The sequence below is a fragment of the Cavia porcellus genome, unplaced genomic scaffold, assembly GCF_034190915.1.
Source record: "Cavia porcellus strain 051 isolate PalLab524CR breed Dunkin Hartley unplaced genomic scaffold, mCavPor4.1 scaffold_31, whole genome shotgun sequence".
NCBI classification, from domain to species: Eukaryota; Metazoa; Chordata; class Mammalia; order Rodentia; family Caviidae; genus Cavia; species Cavia porcellus.
The window spans coordinates 42242661-42259883 of NW_026947514.1; the positions used below are offsets into that span (position 1 = coordinate 42242661).

A 17223-nucleotide genomic window follows, 5' to 3' on the forward strand; every position below is an offset into this window, starting at 1 on the left:
TCATCTGAGAAATGTCTATTCATTTCAGATGCCCAGTTTTGGATCTTTAAATCTGGCGAGGGATCTGATGCTTTTTTGAGGTCTTTATATATGCTAGATATTAATCCTTTGAGGAACAGCTGGCAACAAATTTTTTTCCCACATTGTGAGTTGTCTCTTCACTCTGTTGGTGGTTTCTCTTGCTGTGCAAAAGCCTTTTTAATAAGATGAGATCCCAGTTGTTGATTCTTTGTGATATTTCCTGTGCAATCAGGGTTTTGTGTTCTATCAGTTCTCTCTTCTGTCAGATTTAATGTTTCTGTTTTAATTTTTAGAACTTTGCTTCATTTTGATTTTAATTTAATGTATGGGGAAAGATAAGAAAAACTCAGAACAAGCATTGTCAATCAGTTTTTAAATGAAGCCATAAAGATTGTGTAACTTGTGAACAAGGGGCTGTGTATGATTTTATAGTATTGTAGGTTTTATTTTGCATTTTTTAGCATGTTAAGTTTTCTATGTTTTCAGGTACTATACATCCATTCAAGTTGATGAGTTTCAGTGAAGCCAGTAGTTTGATTTATTCTGGGACAAATCATTGGGACAAGAAATTAAGGGTGGTAGAAAATGAGAGATCGATGGTTTTTGTTTGTTGGTTTTACGGGAATAGTTTGTGGATAAGAATATATATGGGAGATTTGCAAAAGAAATTTAATAATGTTCTAGGAAGCAAGCAGGACTAAGTGATGCAAGATATTTTCTTTGTACTTTGTTCATTTGGAAAATAAAAAAGTGTGTTTTACATTGCTCATATCTCACACAGAATTTTGCGACCAGAATGAAAATACCTTGGAAATTGATTTTCAAGGGCTTTTTATATACCCAGCTCAGGTGCTGTCTGTTCCTTCCACTGTAGCTTTGAAGTCAAAGTCACTATGGTTAAGAGAAGAAGTAGTGCTGATGTTCTGTGAATCTCTGTTAACAGATAAATGCTACAGGTACCAAAAACCCATCTTAAATAAAAACATCAGCACATAAATGTTTCGTTATCCCATCTTGAGGATTTCCTTGTTTGTAAACAAATACTTTTTTGTAGTTCATAATAGAAAGCAAAACCTATTTTATTGAATTTACTGAATAGGAAAAGTTTAGAACTCTTGAGATCTTCCTAATGAAATGTATTCTTCTTGGCAGCATTTCAATCTTAACAAGAAAAGTAAACCCATACAGTATTATTAGCAGTCTTGAGGCTTCCCCTAACAGAATTTTTTTCTTAAAATCCACACATGAAATGCTAATAACAGGCCAGGCTGCCCTCTCTGCACTGCATGCACAGGCACCCCCAGGTCTCGGGGGCTCCCATTGCTCAAGGCTGGGATGCATCCTTAGATTCACTCAGGAGGAAGCAACAGTTATGCTGCTCGCTGGAAACCGAAATGAAGAACAATTTGCCATGAAAGTAGTATTTCTACCAGAATCCAGGAAATAAATCTAGAGTGTAAGAAAAACTGTAGTATATTCCTCCAGAATAGAAAAGGAAGCATTCTCTTCATAACTAAAATCTGATGGCCTATACCACAGGCATCTTGACAGCTAAGGCGAGCGAGTCTGTGGTGCTCCGTTCACTGTGCCTACATCCGGCAGTTACAGTGCTGAGTGTTCGGATCTGTGGAAGGAGGGCCATCTCATGTGTCTTGTTCTTACTGTAAGAACGTTAATAATTAGTAAACTTTTTGTTTAAGAAGAGCTGATGGTCACGGTAATTTCTCCCTTTACTAAATGAGAAAAGACACACACTGGGTGTTTGTTGTTTGGTTCTGACCCCTGAGCAGGGGGAATGAATGCCCATTTGTGTGAAGCAAGAGGCGGTGCACTGATGCTGTCCGAGAAAATCATGAGCGTGTTGGTTTGTCCAGGTGGGCAGGTCCACCGAAAGCCCCATCGACTTTGTCGTCACAGACACCATTTCTGGTGGCCAAAACAGCGAGGAAGCCCAGATCACACAGAGCACCATCTCCAGGTTTGCCTGCAGAATCGTGTGTGACAGGAGTGAGCCTTACACAGCACGGATATTCGCTGCTGGCTTTGACTCTTCCAAAAACATCTTCCTTGGGGTAAGTGCTGATAACCAGTATGCAGCCTGAAGAGAAATGCCATTATGATAGGGAGGGTTTAAATGAGGCAAAAGTATTTGCAATTTGTGATGCCTGTCTGGCTTTCAAGTGGTTGGTTTAAACACCTGCTACTAAAAATCTGAAGCCTGCATAACACTACTCATTAATTGTTACATTTGCTGTATCAGTTATACTATGGACAATAATTATTTTGTTACAGAATATATATAAACATTGTATATATAGTGGTGGGCTTAAGAGGTTTATTTTAGAAGGAAAATAAAAGGCCAAATCTAGACCTTTAGGACTCAAAGGAAATTGTTAGTGAATTATTCATTCATTTAAAATATTTCATTGAGATACTGGATGATATGGTTACAGTCTCTCAGAGAACAAAAGACCTCTGCCACCATGGGATGTCCTTATAAAAGAACCCCAGTGTTCTAGTGACTATAGCTTCACTACAGCTGGAAATGTTTAAATTTTTTTTTTTTTTTTGTCTTTTTCATTTTTATCGGTACTGGGGATCGAACTCACAACTGCCTGCATGCAAGGCAGGTGCTTATGCCGCTGAGCTAAATCCCCAGACCCAGCTGGAAATGTTTAAAGGGAAAAACTTGCTCATTGTGGCCTCCCCAGTAATAAAATGGTTGTCCCTGCTGACCAGAGCTGCCCAGGCCCTCTGCTCCTCCACCTGTCACTTCCTCCAGGGACTGCTCCCAGCAGGGGCTGCTCCTGCACTTCCAGCCCCTGCAGCAGGAGCCAACAGAAGTGCAGGGCCTCCCACGTGACCCGGGATTAAGAGGGGATGGGGCTTTTGAGCAGTTACAAGAAGGGGAGTCCCCCCTGCCGTGCTTGGCAGACTCTGGGGTCCCTGGCCTGCCAGCACTCTCAGTTCCGGAGACTGAGCGGCTTGTGATGAGTGTCCCGCACCATCCTGGGAACCAGGGAGTTTGGGACCATTGCTCCCATCAGCCAAGGAACTTCACAGCTTCCTGCCATACTCAACCTGAACCATAGGGCTTGGGCCTGCCAGCTCCACCCCCGGTGATCCTTTCTCAGTCCGGGGAACTGGGCTGCCAGAGTCCCAGGAGCTGAGGATATAGAAGAGGACTCCCAACTGCCTCTGGGGAAGCCTTGGAATAACAATCAAAACACAGAAATACAGGAAAATGACAAAACAAAAGACCAAAATACAATCTCAAGCCAATCTGCACCATCAGGGGATGGTGCAGGGGACACTCACCGCAGGCCGCTCAGACTCTGAAACTGAGGGTGCCTCCAAGCCCATCCAAAGAAACCCTAGGAGCTATGTACACAGAAGAAAATATATGCCATACACCTGAAATATCTGACATAATAGCAACTGAAATAAAGAAGCAACTCCGGGAAGCTTTAAAGGAATTCAAACTAGAAATAATCTCCCAAGTAAAAGAAGAAATGATAAAAGAAATGAAAGAGATGCTGAATATATCTAAAGCAGACACAGTTAAATTGGACAAACTAAACAAAAAGGTACAATCCCTGGATGAACAATATAGAACAGAATACATAAAGCAGATATAAAGAGATATACAGAAAATCAAAAATTCCATTGAAAGTTATAAAAGCGCCTCAATGAAAGTGAAGATAGAATTTCAGACCTTGAAGACAACATTGCAGCGAGTCAACAGGAAAGGAAAGATCTTTTGAAAATAACAAGGAATCAGGAAATAACAATTCAACAGCTGCAAGATGATACAAAGAAAAACAACATAAGATTGATAAGGATAAATGAAAAAAAAGGGGACAATATAAAGGATATCAAGAGGATGTTTAGAGAAGTAATAGCTGAAAGTTTCCCAAACATGAGAATGGAAACTGACATCAGGATCAGTGATGCATATAGAACTCCAAATAGCCATAACCAAAATAAAACTACACCCAGACATATAATAATCACCATCCCAGAAATCCAATATAAGAATAGAATATTAAAAGCTGTCAGAGAGAAAAGACAGATCACCCATAAAGGAAAACCTATCAGAATCACAGCAGACTTCTCAGCACAAACAATAAAGTCAAGAAGAGCATAGAGTGAAATATTCCAGATCCTAAAGGAAAATGATTTCCAACCTAGACTGATGTACCCTGCAAAACTGTCCTTCAAAATTGATGGAGAAATAAGATACTTCCATGACAAAGAACAGCTGAAGAACTTCATGATCACCGAGCCAACCCTGCAAAGAATACTAAAAGACAGATTAGATACACTCAGGAATAAACCACTAAGCAAAGCAGACAAACAGAATGGAAAGAAAAAGATGCAACAGCAGCAAGATAACATGTCAGCAATAAACCAGCATGTAACAGTTATAGCCATTACTGTAAATTGTCTCAATGCACCAATTTAAAGAAACAGACTGGCAGAATGGATCAAGAAACAACATCCAACCATATGCTGTCTACAAGAAACCCATCTAACCCAAAAGGATATTCACAAACTGAAAGTCAAAGGATGGAAAACAATACTACATGCAACAGGAACCCCCCCCCCCAAAAAAAAGTGGGGATAGCTATTCTGTTTGCAGATAATGTAAACTTTAAACCAATAATGATCAGAAGAGATAAAGAAGGTCATTACATACTGGTTAGGGAAAAACTTCAAGAGGAAGAGATAACAATCTTAAAAATATATGCACCTAATTCCAGAGCACCCAATTATATAAAGCAAGTATTAGCAAAAATGAAAAACCAACTTGGCAGTAACACAATTATAACAGGAGACTTTAACATACTATTGACACCAAGGGACAGATCGACCAGACAGAAAATCAGAAAAGAACTGAACTGAACCGAATTGAATCACACTTGTGAACAAATGGACTACATATACAGAGTGTTCCATCCAACAACATCAGAATACACATTCTTCTTAGCAGTACATGGGACATTCTCTAAAATAGAACATATATTAGCCCACAGAATGTACTTATATAAATGCAAAAGAGTTGAAATTACCCGATGCATGCTATTGGATCATAGCGCCATGAAATTAGAAACTAATGATAAAAGATACTGCAAAAATCGCACAAAAACAGGAAACTGAATAATACACTCTTGAGTAATCAGTTGGTCATAGGGGAAATTAAAGAAAAAATTAATACCTACAAGCAAACAAAAATACAACTTACCAGAATCTGTGGGATACAATGAAAACTGTCTTCAGAGGAAAATTTATTGTACTGAGGGAAACAAAATGAATACAAATAAATAACCTGATGTCACACCTCAAACAACTAGAAAAAGAAGATCAAGTCAAGCCCAAAGCCAAAAGAAGGGAGGAAATTATAAAAATCAGAGCAGAAATTAATGCAGTAGAGACTAAGAAAACAATCCAAAGAATCAATGAATCAAAAAGTTGGTTCTTTGAAAGAATAAATAAAATTGATAAGCCCCTGGCAACCGTATTAAAAAAAGGAAGAAAAAGCTCAAATTCATGCAATAAGGAATGAAAAGGGTGAAATCAGTACAGACTTTAGAAAACAGAAGATCATCAACACCTATTTCAAAAACTGCTACTCTCATAGGTTTGATAACACAGAAGAAATAGACAGATTCCTAGACACATATGAAAGTACCAAAACTAGATCAAGAAAATGTAAAACTGCTGAATAACCCAATTTCTATTAATGAAATTGAAAATGTAATTAAATCCTTTTATGTACAAAGAAGAGCCCAGGCCCAGACGGATTCACTGCAGATTTCCACAAGAAACTGTTCAGTGAAATTGAAAAGGAGGCAATCCTTCCTAAGTCATTCCTGGAAGCAAGTATTACTCTAGTACCAAAACCTGAGAAAGACCCAACTAAAAAGAGAACTACAGGCCAATCTCCCTAATGAACACAGATGCAAAAATCCTCAATAAAATATTGGCAAATAGAATACAGCAAATCATCAAGAAGATTATACACCATGACCAAGTGGGATTCATCCCAGGCATGCAGGGATGGTTCAACATATGTAAATCAATATATGTAATTCACATATCAATAAAGCCAAAGAATCACATGATCATTTCTATAGATGCAGAAAAAGCTTCTGATAAGGTCCAACATTGATTTATGATAAGAACCTTACAGAAAATTGGAATAGATGGTCTTTACCTCAGTAAAGGCCATCTGTGACAAACCAACAGCTAGTATCATACTAAATAGCCAAAAACTGAAGGCCTTTACTTAAAATCAGGCACAAGACAAGGATGTCCCTTATCACCACTCCTATTTAATATAGTACTGGAAATACTTGCCAGAGCAATTAGACAAGAGAGAGAAATAAAAGAGGTAAAGATAGGAAAAGAAGTTAAATTATCATCATTTGCAGATGACATGATACTCTACATAGAAGAACCCCAAACTCAATTGAAAGACTCCTAGATATAATAAATAAATTCAGCAGTATATACAAAATCAATACACAAAAATCAATAGCATTTCTATACACTAACAACAAAATCACAGAGAAATAAGAGAAGCCACATCCTTCATACTAGCAACTGAAAAGTGACATATTTAGGAATTATTCTCATGAAAGAAGTGAAAGTTCTATATAGATAAAATTATAATACACTGAAAAAAGAAATTGAAGAGGATCTCAGAAAATGGAAAGACATCCCATGCTCATGTATAGGAAGAATAAATATTGTGAAAATGGCCATTCTCCCAAAACTCTTATACAGATTCAGTGTAATCCCAATAAAAATACTATCAACATATCTCATAGATCTTGAGAAATCACTCCTAGAATTCATCTGGAGTGAGAAGAGACCTAGAATAGCAAAAACAGTTCTAAGCAGCAAAGGCAAGGCAGGAGACATCACATTCCCTGACGTGAAGTTATACTACAAAGCAACAGTAGTAAAATCAACATGGTACTGGAATCAAAACAGAGCCGAAGATCAGTGGAATAGATTAGAAGATACAACCACAACTACAAACACACTCAACCACCTTATCTTTGATAAAGGGACCAAACAGGTTCACTGGTAGAACAACAGTGTATTTAATAAGTGATGTTGGAAAAACTGGCTCTTTGCCTAAAACTAAAACTAGATTCATGCCTATCAACATGTACTAAATTAAAATCTAAATGGATCAAAGATCTGAATATTAAAACAGAAACACTAAATCTATTGGAAGACAAATTGGGTAAAAACCTTGAAGACATAGGAGTAGGTAGAGAATTCATGAACAGGACTCAAACTGCATGGGAAATACTTCCTAGAATCAATAACTGGGACCACTTCTTATTAAAAAGTTTTTGCATGTCAAAAGAAATCTCCAGCATAGTGAAAAGAAAACCCACAAATGGGAAAAAATCTTAGTGAACTGCCCCTCAGACAAAGGACTTCTGTCTAAAACATATAAAGAATTTTAAAAAATCAGACCCCCAAAATTCAAAGATCCAATCCAAAAATGGGCATCTGAGATGAATACACAGTTCTCAGATGAAGAGATACAAATGGCTAATAAATACATTTAAAAAGTTCATCATCATTACTCATTAGAGAAATGCAAATTAAAACCACACTGAGATTCCATCTCACTCCTGAAAGAATGGCCAGGACCAACAACAAATGCTGGAGAGGCTGTGGGGAAAAAGGAACTCTCCTGCACTGTTGGTGGGAGTGTAGACTGTTGCAACATTGTGGAGATCAGTTTGGAGATTTCTCAAAAATCTGGAATTGGAAGTCCCATTTGTTCCAGCTATTCCACTTCTAGACATATTTCCAGAAGAACTGAAAACATCATACCACAGTGATATATGTGCACCCATGTTTATAGCAACACAATTTGTAATAGCCAGATCTTGGAAAAAACCTAAGTGTCCATCAACTGAGGAATGGATAAAAAAGTTGTAGTATTTTTATACAATGAAGTACTACTCAGCTATAAAGGAGGATCACATTGAGATATTTATAAATAAGTGGGCACAGCTTGAGACCATACTCATAAGTGAAATAAATCAAACTCACATCTATAAATACTGAATAGTTTCCCTAGTGTAAGAAATGGTAAGAATACATAAAAGTATGTGGTAATCATGATTCCCCGTTATATCGTTTTGAAACCTTATAAAGTTTTCAATCATTAATTAGAATGGTTTTATTCTGGGTTGTTTGATTTTATTGTCTGATGGTATGAACAGTTATTTTGAAGAAAACAAGACATTATAATAGCTAGTGCTGATTTAATATCATCTTGTTTTGAAATCCCATCAAGCTTTTGTTCTGTCTCCATCGGTTTTATCGCATTGTATTTTACTGGATTTTATTATATGTGATAGCATAAACAAAATCTTGTGTATCTCCTTGACAATAGTCAAGGAGACAATATAGAAAAACGTTGTTGGTTTTCTGTTGGTTCTAAATACCCTGTAATACTTTTACCCTCTTGAATGGTTTTACACTGCCTTGTTATGTTTGATCGTATATGAAGGCATACTGAAATACTTCAAGGAAAGAGACACTATGGTAACTACTGTTATGTCGGGTTATCCTGTGGTGAAACACTATGTTGCTTAAATTGTTCTGTTCTGACCTGTGTTGTCGTGTCTTCTTTCATCTTAATCTCCCCCTTTTTTTAATACACATTTTTTAAATAAAAAAAAAAAACAACAAAAAAAGAAGGGGAGTCTCATTCCCCACCACCAGTGTGTGCCCCTGCCTGGGCTCTGTCTTCAAGAAGGAAAAGCGTGGCTGTGGTGATTTGGGCCCCAAATGCCTGTGCTGCCACTGTGCCCTTGCCTCTGAGCAGATCCACATTGCTTTGTATGAAAACAAACAACCACCCCTTATCAGCTTAACATTTTTTGTAATTTTGATAAAAAAAAATTTTTATGAGTACCTTCCTTCTGCATCCAAATGAGGAATGCACAAAGCATGTTTATGTAATAGAGTAACAGCTTTTCATGTAGACTTGTGAGGAAGAGGAGGCTGCCTTCCCAGCTTTGGGCACCATTGCATCTTTGAGGGAGATCTAAGCACGAGGCCTCTCTAAACATCCAAGACTAACATGTATTTCCAGTGAAAAGTTATTCATGCATTTTAGTACATCCTTCATATTGTCAGAATAACTGCCCATTTTATTCTGTAATGATTAGCTTAAACTTGAAAATGCAAATTTATCTCTCTTCTGTCCTCTGCCTGTGGCTAGTATGTTAAAAATTGCAGAGACCCTTGTTTTACCATCCCCTTAATATGCTTTTTTTGCCCCCCAGGAAAAGGCAGCGAAGTGGAAAAACCCTGATGGCCATATGGACGGGCTGACCACCAATGGTGTCTTGGTGATGCACCCACGGGGCGGCTTCACTGAGGAGTCGCAGCCTGGGCTATGGCGTGAGATCTCGGTCTGTGGGGACGTGTACACGTTAAGGGAGACCCGCTCGGCGCAGCAGAAGGGCAAGTTGGTGCGTGGTCCTGCCGGCTGGGTGCTGAGGGCAAGGGAGCCTCCCTCCCGCAGAGTCTGACGCCTGAGCCAGCAGCTTCCCCATGGTGGGAGGGAAACGTGCTCTCCTTCATCTGAGGACCATTCGCTTCCTTCTCTACCTCACCACATGTTTCTGCTTGCATCTGCTTTGTGTAGAATAGACTCAGAGCAAAACTTAACTGATCTGAAAAAATCTGTAGCAGATCTTGGATCTGAGCAGTCCAAGACCAATTAGTGAAAATTTTCAGTTAAAGAATGACTGAGACTTTCTAGAATTAAGGAATAGCTAAGTGTCCTTTTTTCCTCTTAAGTTCATAGTAAGAAATTAGCACAGAATTCTCTGTGTTGTTCTCCAAAGTCATAGTTACAGTTTTTTATTTGAAATAACTCATGTGTTGCCCTGAGCTGGTGTGTTAATGTTTTTCTGTCATCACCACCACTTAGTGCCATGCCCAGACCCTTCTTCCATGAGGCCGATTTTAATCCCAAGGCACAGCCACAGAAGGACTGCTTGTAAACTTCCCACTTGTATCAAGTAATTGTTAGGTAGAAGCTACAGCAAGAGGAAGCAAATGGCTTTTTCTAGAAGGTAGGGAAGGAGTTCTTAAAAACTCATAGAAAACCACATACAGGGAATGGGCGATGTGATCCAGCATTTTCCAATGAAAAAGATACTAAATATTTATAGTCTAAAAGGAGCAGCAGGGGGTCCGTTTTACTAAGCTGGCTGGTCCTTTGCCCCGATGCTTGTGCACTGAGAGCTGTCACTGTTCTATTTTCCATGCCACTATTACAGCCACTTACCTCCCGATAAAGCCTCGTCTCAGAGCATCCTGGCTAAATACCTGTGAGAAGCATTTTCTTCAAAAGCCAGTCAAAGTCAGTAAGTTTGTTAGCTCAAGACATTGTAACTGGAGTATGTGAAAACATTTTTGTTTCAAAAAAACCACTTTGTCTCCAATCTTTGGAGAGTTCTAAACAGTGCTGGCCCAGTTGACCACACTGGTTCCGATTAATCCACGGCCACCCCCAACTGTGGACTCCTGATGATGGGGCTCTGATCTCTTGGTCTTTGTCAAACCAGGGCTTCACAAGCTCTGACCCAGGGAAGCAATGGTCAGTTCCTGCTGACCATGCCTCACTGTGCTGCCATGAGCTAATAACTGGGTCTACATGACTCCATGCATGGCACAGGCATTCTCTGAGAACGTAAGCTCGTAGCATGACCTCAGACCTTAGGAGCAAGGGAGAAGGATTGGTTTGAGGTGCGTATGAGGTGAAGGGTCACAGGGTTATGCTGGATACTGGTAACAACTGCAGGGCTGCAGGGTTCCTCTGCATGGCCGGTGGTTGAAACAAGTATTAGTCTTCCCTGGGTACCTTGTAGGACATCTCTGGCTCTGATGATATCTCTCAACTTAAACCTAGGATAGATTTGTGAAGTTCATGACCACAGCTTTAACTAACAATATGAAGCCAGATCCACGGCACTCACAGCTTTGTACACTGGGCAGCTATGATAAATCTGGTATGCAAATGAGGAAACCGCTCTGGGAGAGGTTGCTCCTCTGCTCCTGGAGTAAACTGCCCCGCCCACATCTGCTTCAAACATGACATTTTATGTGAGAGGGAAATTGGTAAAATTTGCTTCTAAAAGGTGTCTGTCTGTCTGTCCTGTTGTAGGTGGAAAGTGAGACCAACGTGCTGCAGGATGGCTCCCTCATTGACCTCTGCGGGGCCACGCTTCTCTGGAGAACTGCGGACGGGCTCTTTCATGCTCCCACGCAGAAGCACATTGAAGCCCTGCGGCAGGAGATCAACGCAGCCCGGCCCCAGTGTCCTGTGGGGCTCAACACCCTGGCCTTCCCCAGCATCAACAGGAAAGAGGTGGTGGAGGAAAAGCAGCCCTGGGCGTATCTCAGCTGCGGCCACGTGCATGGATACCACAACTGGGGCCACCGCAGTGACACGGAGGCCAACGAGAGGGAGTGTCCCATGTGTCGGACTGTGGGCCCCTACGTGCCTCTCTGGCTGGGCTGTGAGGCGGGATTTTATGTGGATGCAGGCCCACCAACTCATGCGTTCACCCCCTGTGGACACGTGTGTTCAGAGAAGTCTGCAAAGTACTGGGCTCAGATTCCACTGCCTCACGGGACCCACGCGTTCCACGCTGCCTGTCCCTTCTGTGCCACGCAGCTGGTCGGGGAGCAGAACTGCATCCGATTGATCTTCCAGGCTCCGGTTGACTGACGCCCCTCACAGCCACCTCTGGACTGTCAACAGTTACTGTGAAACTTCGCCACTCATACTAGATCCTACCTTTTTGTAACGCTGTTTGCAGAGGGGAGGGTGGACTGGGGCTGGCTAGGACAAAAGGGGCTCAGTGTGGAAACTCAGCTATGGTGTGGCCACGTGTTCCAAAATCTGGCGGAGTCCCCGGGGTCTGCCTAGTTAAACCATAATCTCTGTGTGATGGTTGGCAGTACGCGGCCCTGCTGTTATTTTTAACCTTGGGTTTTAACCAGGTATTTTCCCTTTGTAAACTCAGACAAAATTATAAATCCTATTTTGCAAGTGTACAAGAGGTGTGTTCACACGTTGTTGGTTGGTAGCATGCAGCCTTGGTGTCACCTGAAGACACATGGTGTCTGTGCCCGCTGCCAGTGCCTGGAATCCGACCCAGTGGCAGATGTGGTTGACAGGCAGGAGACGGTCGATGCAGGGGCTTGTTCTGAACCATAGGGCTTTTTTCTAGTTTATTTTCTCACATTTTGGGGGAGAGAATATTGGTGTATGATTGTGGGGTTTTTTTTAAGTTAGTGGAATTTACTTACCCACTCATACCAGATACTTGGCATTCCAAACAAAAGAACTTTCCATGATGTTTTAGTCTGCGTTTTCTATTTCTGCTTAAATGATTTGTCCCTGATTCTCATCACACGTGAGCAGCGCGTCTTGATTGGTTAAATACAGCAGCCCTTAGCAGTTGATAAGCAGGCGTGCAGGGGCCACTGCACAGCACTGCGGCCTGGGCGCTGTACACCAGCTGCATCTGCACGCAGATTATTCAAGCTCTGAGAGATTCAAAGTGCACTTTTACTTTTTAAAACCACTCATTGAGGTTTCCTCAGATGTTTTTTCTTTGTCTTCTATAAGAATCAGAACTCCGTGAAGCCAAAGGCACAAATCGTAATGATGCAGGCACTTCTCTCCCCCACTCTCCCCCATCTGTCCCCTTCCTTGACAGCTTCAGAAGCCCAAAGGTTTCAAAATGTTTGCAAATCAAACCAGATTTAAATGTGACCACTAGCCATCCCCAGAACCAAGTGGTACATCTGCAGAGATAATTTGAAATTCCAGACTGGGAGAGAGCAAATGAGTATTTTGTGAGGAGAAGCTGACTCAGAATTCCAGTTCGCTCCCACCCCTCTGCCGCTGTGTTTTCATTTTGATGAGTAATTCCTGGGTGCTCATTTTCTGTGTTTGCTACTGGAAGCGTCGTTGTTCCTGAAAGTAGAAAAGTTGGGTGAGCTGATACAGGCCTCTGCACGTGGAGCGAGTGTTCATTTGAACTAACATCCCCTCTGATGAATTATTGCAGATTTGAACTACATTTTTTTAACTTTTGTAAATATACGTAATTTATATGATTCTAATATACTATATTCATACTTGAATTGGTTTTCCCATATTTTGTCTATTGGCAAGTGTTTTGCCTATTTTTAATCATTCTAACCTGTTTGAATACTCTTTTTCTTAAAATGGTAAGATACATATCTCTTAATTGCTGCTGCTTAATTTAACTTAATATTTTAAAAGGTCAGCCTGTCAGTTTCAAAATAGCTTTATTTTTCAGTGCAGATCATTGTTTAGGATGAGGTCTTTTGTTTGGGTAATTTTTAAGTGGTGTGAAAATCCAACAGCAGTCCTCTTACTGAGAGCCTCCTTCTAGTCTGTGCAGTTTACCTGCAGACACAAGAGGAAAAAAACGGAGTTGCCTACAATGATGTATTGAATGCTGTCTGGCTGAGACATGATCTCCAATGATTAGCTGTCCCTGAGAGAGAGTGTCTTAGAGCTGTAATCTTTGGGCTCCAAAAAGCCATGGAGGAGGCACTGACTCCCATGTCTTGCTGTATACCCCAAGATCATCTTGTGGGGTACATAGCCTTGCACCCAGAAAGGCTGCATTTCATCTACCAAGAAAAATGAAAAGGAAGGTTTCTTTCTGACAAGTTATGCTCTGCCTGCTACCACATGTCCATGATCATAAATATGTCTGATAATTGTGCAGGCAACAGATGCCCCAAAATAAGGTTACTTTTGAACTTGAAAAGTTTCTGACCTACAGTAAACTCAGATGGCTTAAGTGCAAGCTGAAATTCAGGCAGTAAATTCTAAACTCTTAGAAAGGGTAAGAGTGTTGCCCTTGGTCAGCTTCATGTCTTCTCCTTGGGCTTCCAAGTGAGGTCCTCTCCTGCCGTGCCCAAGCACTCGCCGTGCGGGTGTGCAGCAGTGGGAAGGTAAGCCAGACTTACATGACTACTTTGAGAACTTAGATGCCCTCATAGTTTTGACTGATAAGATTTGTTTTCATATTTGAAAGCAGTTTGGTTTGTGAGAATAAAGAATTCTAGCCTACCAAAGTAGAATGACACAGTGAAGAAAGGCAGCCTCGCTAAGGTCACTTCCGCCTTACCTCTGTCCCACCATCAAGTCCAAGGACAAGAATAGCATTCCCAGTGCTTGCGTTGGGAGTCCCGGCCAGCTGTCCTGCTCTCGGCCCAGCTGAGATGCTTTTTTTTGAAAAGGTTCCCAGAAGTAGATCCCCAATCATATATTCCCAAGGATTTTTTTTCTCAGTTGTTTTATGTCAGTTTACTACAAACAAACAAAAAAAGATTCAGAGTGGGTGGTGTACAACTCTGAGTATTTTTCTAGTCTGGAATTTTTTATTAATAATCGGTGCTGCCGGGTCATGCATGCTGCAACCCTCGACATTTCCCTCATTGGTTCTGCGTTTTGCAGAAAGGGCTACAGTTCACCCTGCAGAGTAAGTATTAAGCGTTCTGGGTTGTTTGGTTTTATTTTGTTTTTTTCTTCCTCAACTGTGGCCCAAAAGAATTAAAATCTTTTAGTATAAATAACATTTATCATTCCTCAGTAGTTTATTAGTTACAGAGTTTGGTACCTTTGTGCCTCAGGGAAGCCACGTGATAGAACTGGTTTTAGAAATTCAGGGTTAGGGTTTAAAGAAAGGAGAAAGCCATTGGAGACATGATGGGCTCCGGGACAGAGACGAATGAATCTGGATGCAGGACTGTGCCAGGGGCTGGCACAGACATGATTGTAGTAGAATTTATCTTCCAGTACCAGTGGGGAGATCATTTTAAGTTATTACATGTACTGTACTAGGAAAGTTGTGGAGAACTTTTTTTCATAAAGCTTCAATGCCTTTTACTTTTGCTTATATAGAAAAATGCAAGCCTTTTGTTATTTGGGAGCTCAGTATTATTTGGGCACTTTTAAGAGTTGAGGAGCTCATTTTATGCTTAATTTAAGTATACTATATAGAGTTATTGTCTATAGTTCTGATTTTGTTTAACTTCTTTCTTCTGTAAAGTCCTTCTGTTCTTTGGGTATGCGCGAGAAGTGTGTGACGGCACCAGTGGATGCTAGGTAGACAAGTGCTGTCTTCCTGTGAGCTTGCCTCCTAGTGGGAGAATTTCTCACAGGCAAACCACGGGACTTTGATCTGAAGCCAGGTGCCACTCTGTTCTCTTGGCTGCCCATCCCACGTCTCCATCGCATAGCCTTCACTGTGCTAGTTCCTTCTGTAGTGCTGGATGGAAGATCATTCTGTTGTCTGTTCTTTATGACACAAAGACAAAGGCGATAACTTCAGGATTTTTTTAAAAGAATGTAAGCAGTACTGAAGAGTCCAACAGAAGGTTCAGTATTTTCTTTTTACTAAGACATATCCTTTCAAATAAGTTCTTCACCCTCATGAAGAACCCCTACAGAATGGGAGGAAACAAATATTTTTCCAGTTCTATTTAAGTGTTTCGTAGTATGTTTCTAAACAAACAAAAAGTCAATGCAAGGGAAGTTGCTTTTTTTTTTTTTAAACTGAGATGAAAGCTCACTTCTTTATATTTAGAAGTGAAGGGGTGGTCATATTTACCAGGTAGAGTGTTATGAGCAGTTAAATTTTATGGATATATTTGTAAAATTGTTCTTTTATATTTCATGTTAAATTGAAAAGTTTATTTCTTCACTATTGTACCTGTGGAAATACAAGCCATTTTACAGGAAAAACCTTCAAAACCTATTAAACGATCTCACTATGTTTGCGACTTGCCGTCTTCAGACTCTAGTTTGTGTCCCCGACTTCCTCAAGGAATTCGTAAGTGAATACAAAACAGCTTTGATTCCCATATTTCTCAGACTTCGAAGTTAATCTCAGATAGTTGAGTATATTGTTATTGTTTTACTTCACACGATACATATTTGGACTTTGACTTCTGAAAATCCCCAATTTTCTACTGAAATTAAGTTGGTGCTCATAATTCCGATTTCTCGTGGTGTTTTATCACTGTCAGATGAATCTTAACTTCCAGGAGAATTTAACCTGGCTTGTAGAATTAAGGAATTTTCATGATCATTAGAGTCATATTGCTACTTTTGTGACAGTCACCATTGACTTTTAACAACAGTGGGTTTTTTTAAGCCTTTAAATCTTACACTGATACCTATCATAAGAAAATATGTCCATTTAAGACAGCATTTTTTCTCATCACATTGATATATAAGGATTGTTAGGATTGTCTAGGGAAATTTTATTTTTTATAACTACAACACATAATTATATATGCACTTTAAAAGTCAGGTATTCCATAATTTATCAAAGATGTCATAAATTGGATGATGTTACTACAGAAAAACGTCCGATTACAATTGTCAAATACATCCTGTGACCATTAGTCATGATGTGGCCACTTGGTAGATTCAGAGCCATTAGCACCTTAGTGAATCATGGTCTGGGGGTGATGTGGATGAGGGACGTGTGGGCATCGACTGAGGTGGGATGCCAGCCCCAGATGGCAGTGGTACTAGGCAGTTGGCCTGTAGTCTAGATGGAATAAAAAACAGAAGGAGGAAGCATGCCCGTTTTTGAAGAGCTCCAGGTTTGTCATCCCCTTTGGACTTTTGTCTGATTTCTGTAGCCTTCAGTGTGGTCTCACCAGCAAGTCTGTAGTGAGGGCCTCTGGGCATGGGCTGGTGCTATGACATTGGTCCCTCTTATTCTCTGACTTCCTTCTGAGTCCAAGCAGCTTCCGGTTGAGACCCCAGACTTACAGTGGGCTCTCCCACCTCTTCCACCTTGGGAAGCCATTGAGAACCTCCCTTCTGATACTGTAGCACCCCCAATAAATTCCCTTGCCTAATTACACCTAATTTCTGTTGATTCTCTTCCTCAGGAGAATCCTCCATAATATACATCCTGTTAGCAAGGTTACCTAAGCTGTTCATGGGGAGAAAGCATTGTTTTCAAAAGGTGGAGTTGGTATGACTGGAGATCTTGCATACAAAAGGATGAAACGGGACCCATACACAAAATATGTTAAAATGCACCAAAGAGCTACAACCAAAGAATTCTATCA

General features: G+C 40.5%; 1 protein-coding gene across 2 annotated transcripts in view; it reads left to right on the forward strand.

Moving 5' to 3' along the window:
- Positions 1–15915, forward strand: part of Peli2 (pellino E3 ubiquitin protein ligase family member 2) — a 145315-nt gene extending 129400 nt beyond the window's left edge. For both annotated transcript variants that reach the window (XM_063241128.1, XM_003472490.4), the window contains 3 exons: positions 1896–2093; positions 9351–9539; positions 11243–15915. In XM_063241128.1, coding sequence (XP_063097198.1) covers positions 1896–2093; positions 9351–9539; positions 11243–11809 — 954 coding nt within the window. In that variant the 3' untranslated portion in view covers positions 11810–15915. The remainder of the gene's footprint in view (positions 1–1895; positions 2094–9350; positions 9540–11242) is intronic.
- Positions 15916–17223: the final 1308 nt, after the last annotated feature.